The sequence below is a fragment of the Azolla caroliniana genome, unplaced genomic scaffold (assembly GCF_043228905.1).
Source record: "Azolla caroliniana isolate FFs.n. ecotype wild unplaced genomic scaffold, voAzoCaro1.0.p SCAF_9, whole genome shotgun sequence".
In the NCBI taxonomy this organism is placed as follows: domain Eukaryota; kingdom Viridiplantae; phylum Streptophyta; class Polypodiopsida; order Salviniales; family Salviniaceae; genus Azolla; species Azolla caroliniana.
The window spans coordinates 18,488,126-18,491,696 of NW_028230444.1; the positions used below are offsets into that span (position 1 = coordinate 18,488,126).

At 38.3% G+C, this 3,571-nt stretch overlaps 1 protein-coding gene across 1 annotated transcript; it reads right to left on the reverse strand.

Annotated features, from left to right (window-relative positions):
• Window positions 1–208: 208 nt before the first annotated feature.
• On the reverse strand, window positions 209–2,859 carry LOC147860439 (uncharacterized). Its single transcript, XM_087324064.1, has 4 exons — window positions 1,674–2,859; window positions 814–869; window positions 491–593; window positions 209–373 (listed from the first exon to the last, which is right to left on the reverse strand). Exons 1-4 carry the CDS (start codon window positions 2,680–2,682, stop codon window positions 264–266), a joined length of 1,278 nt encoding a protein of 425 aa, XP_087180190.1. The 5' UTR covers window positions 2,683–2,859; the 3' UTR covers window positions 209–263.
• Between the last annotated feature and the right edge of the window lie 712 nt (window positions 2,860–3,571).

Below are 3,571 nucleotides of genomic sequence, written 5' to 3' on the forward strand. Positions count from 1 at the left end.
TTTTCCATGGGTTATAACTTGACTTTGCCATGACATGTTAATAGAATGTGCATATTCGTAGGTGCATGAGGTTTGAATATTTATTTGTAAGGTATTGAGTAGGTTTTATGCTATTAGAAGAATGACCTAGATTTGGTCCTCTGATAATTAAGCCGGTAAAAAGTATCACGCTTGCATGAAACATATCGATAAAAAAAACAAGTGTTGGTATATAGTTTTAATCGTGTGATGTTGGTTAGGCAAAAGTCTGGGCACCATCCTGCCTATTCGAACCATTTCACAGCACGGCGCCCATAATACCGCTCAGGGTACGGCAAATCAGCAATTGTTTGTTTTGCTCTCGACTTAGAAGCCTGGCATATTTCTATGGCACCTATAAATTAAGCACCCATTCCTTAGTTTTCTGGGATTATGATGTGTATATTATGAACCCATCTTGATGTACCATTTTCCTAGATTCGGAGAAACTAAACACAATAATATCTTTTACCTTGATCTTGAATTGTTAGTCTTCTTGTTTCTTGATCGACCAGATCTGCTGCATGTAGACCTCTTATCTGGCCTTCTAAGACATTCACTAAGTCTTCTTTGGACTGCAAAAGACATTAAATAGGTTTGTTGACGAGAAACTCTAATGGGATTCAAGCCGAAATCCAATCATCTGAACTTTCTTTATAAACCGTATGGATGTTTCTTTAAGAAGTTTTTTCCCAGCTCAAAAATAGTTTTTTTCCTCTCGAATCAAACTTGAAGGAACATTTACTCAGAAGACCAACATTGCAGATAACTACTCCTAAAATGTGAAATGCTAACCAGTTTAGAATCATCCTTAGAGTTTCTTTCGTCTCGTTGAGCTCCCTCATTAACACCTGAGGAAAAGAAAAATGATTTTCAAGCCTTATCGAAATGTGGAAATGCACCTAATGAAATTGGTTTCAAAAATGTTCCTAAAGGCTATGATTGAACAATGATTTACACTGTAATTATTTGACTCTTAACAGCATGATATATGAAGGGCAACAAAAAATGAGTGATCAAAAAATACATAAGTTTCTAGCTACTAACAGAAGTAGACAAACCCTAGCTGAAACAATAAAATACAGTCAAAACAGGCTTTGTAATATAATCGTACAAAGCAATTAGCTCAATAGGATGAGTTTTCATCACAGTGACACATTAGACAGCGCAATTACATTTGGTTCAAAAAATTATAATATAACATCAGTATGCATCTTTATAATACACTCCAAATTCATAGAAAAACTTTGAAGTTCTAACAATGAGCAGTAGTTGTGTTATGTACAAACATAACCATACCAGAATTGAGGAAATTAGGGTAGAGAGAAATCCGTTGCCTGGTGCACAACCACTCAACTAGCACTCATTAAGAATCTAACCTCTGGCCCTCCTCTTTCTTTAGTTATACAATAATTACATATCAATTATGTTAACTTTGCAATGAACAGATCATAAACAATTCCACTGCTAGTAAAAGCAATGAAACAATCTTTTAATTCTTAGCTATGTTGTAAGTTTACATACAGCCATGAGTTTTCATGTAGAAAAAAGTAAAAACAATCACCATAATGCATAGTGACCCTACAGACTCTAGCAGGCATAAAGAACAAGACTGTTAAGTACTATATATCTATATATAAAGCAGCGAAACTTACCTTTGAATTGAGGTGAAGGATTCCAATTAACACCTTCCATTTCTTTCTTAATCAACTCTTCTAGTTCTTCATCATCAAACCTTTGCCTTGCAACTACATCTCTGAGTTGAGCTACATACGCTCTTGCTTCTTTTCTCTGGCACTCTTTCATCTCCTCTAATTGACTCTCTTCTTCTGCTTCCCTCTCAGCTTTCATGGCAGCCAAGTGATCCTCAAACTCTATGTCCCCCTTCTTTTCTTCATTACATTGCAAGTAATCCTTCACTTGTAAGCTGTGGTAATTTCTGAGTTCAACATGTTGTCTCCTCAGAGCTTCGTATTCCTCCAGCCATCTCTGATTCATACTAATAAGATCTTCTTCGACAGCCATTTTTTCCTCTTCTCGAAGATGATCTACCATATGCAAATGTCTTCTTAATATATCCACACCATGTTCATCATACGCTTGATCTTGTGAATCTTCACATTCAAGCAAGTTATACAAATTTCGATCCTTCTGATTCATATTTCGTTCATTTTGTCTTTGTCTTTTTTTCTCTACCTCTGCCTTCACCACTGCAACTTTCGAGTTATGCATAGACATATCATCAGCGGCTTCTTGAATAGACTTCTCAAGTTTAGTCTCTCCAAGAGAATTAGGATTTTTCTGCAGCTTCTCTGCACTAGCAGACATAGCCCTAGCTTTAAGCCAAGCTCTTCTCTCTGCGAGGTTCATGCTACCAGTCCTGATCTCGTGGTTGAGAGTGCTTTCTTCATCTCCAAGTATGAAAGAAAGCCTTCTTCTTTTCTCATGAAGGACCTCATTTCTGTGAGATCTGATGGCTTCTAGCTTCTCAGCGAGGTCACGGAAAGAAGTTCGAGGTTCGTTGGAGCTCTCGAACTGTGCATATCGCATCAGGTTCTTGTATTTATGCATGAAGTTGATCTTGTCTTGCAGGGCATTCTCGTACTGGCGTTCCTTGAACCGCCGGTCTTCGTTACCAGGCAATTTTCTTGGATGGAGATACATGACGGCAACGGAGAAGCAGGAGGTACTAGCCCTAGCCCTAACCCTAACCCTAACCCTAACCCTAATAGAAGAACAGCATTCTGCGACAGATCGAGAGAGACATTAGTTGTAGATTAGAGAGAGAGAGAAAGAGAGAGGTCAGTTACGGTGATTGAAGAGACGCACGCAGAGATCTCGCTTCAGCCTTCAGTTCACACATACATAGATAAAAAATAAGTTGTGAACCTCCTTCTCCATTTCAAAGAAGAAGAAGAAGAAGAAGAAGAATGTGTGTATGTGTGTGTATGGGCCGAAGTTGTAAGTTAGGGTTAGGGTTAGGGTTAGGGTTAAGATTAGGGTTAGGATTAGGGTTTGGGTTTGGGTTTGGGTTTGGGTTTTCCGAGCCGTACCCCAGTCGGACCGGGACCGGACGAAAATACATTGAGAAGTGTTATGTTCCAATGATTCTCTCCCTCCCTCCCTCACATACTTGGATATCACATGCTATCTATCTATCGTCCATCATTATTTGACATCTACCAAGTGTCTCCACACAACTCAATCACAATGGTATTGTATATTGTTCCCACAATAGTCATCCGAGGTTCTTGAGAAAGCTGTGTCTATTGCCAGTAATGTTGATAATGCTTGCTCTTGCCATATAAAGTGTCCCTTAATCATGTTTGAAGTGGTCTAAAGTTGTTGATTGATGTGTAATGTTGATAATGCTTGATCTTGCCATATGAAGTGTCCCTTAATCATGTTTGAAGTGGTCTAAAGTTGTTGATTGATGTGTAATGTTGATAATGCTTGATCTTGCCATATGAAGTGTCCCTTAATCATGCTTGAAGTGGTCTAAAGTTGTTGATTGATGTGTAATGTTGATAATGCTTGATCTTGCCATATGAAG

Bases quoted from the DNA above. Each gene is read 5' to 3' on its own strand.
- LOC147860439 (XM_087324064.1), bottom strand. From the start codon at position 2,682: ATGTATCTCCATCCAAGAAAATTGCCTGGTAACGAAGACCGGCGGTTC. The intron at 594-813 runs GTTAGCATTTCA...TGTCTTTTGCAG, and splicing joins CTAAGGATGATTCTAAACTG to TCCAAAGAAGACTTAGTGAA. The intron at 374-490 runs GTAAAAGATATT...CTTAATTTATAG, and splicing joins ACTAACAATTCAAGATCAAG to GTGCCATAGAAATATGCCAG.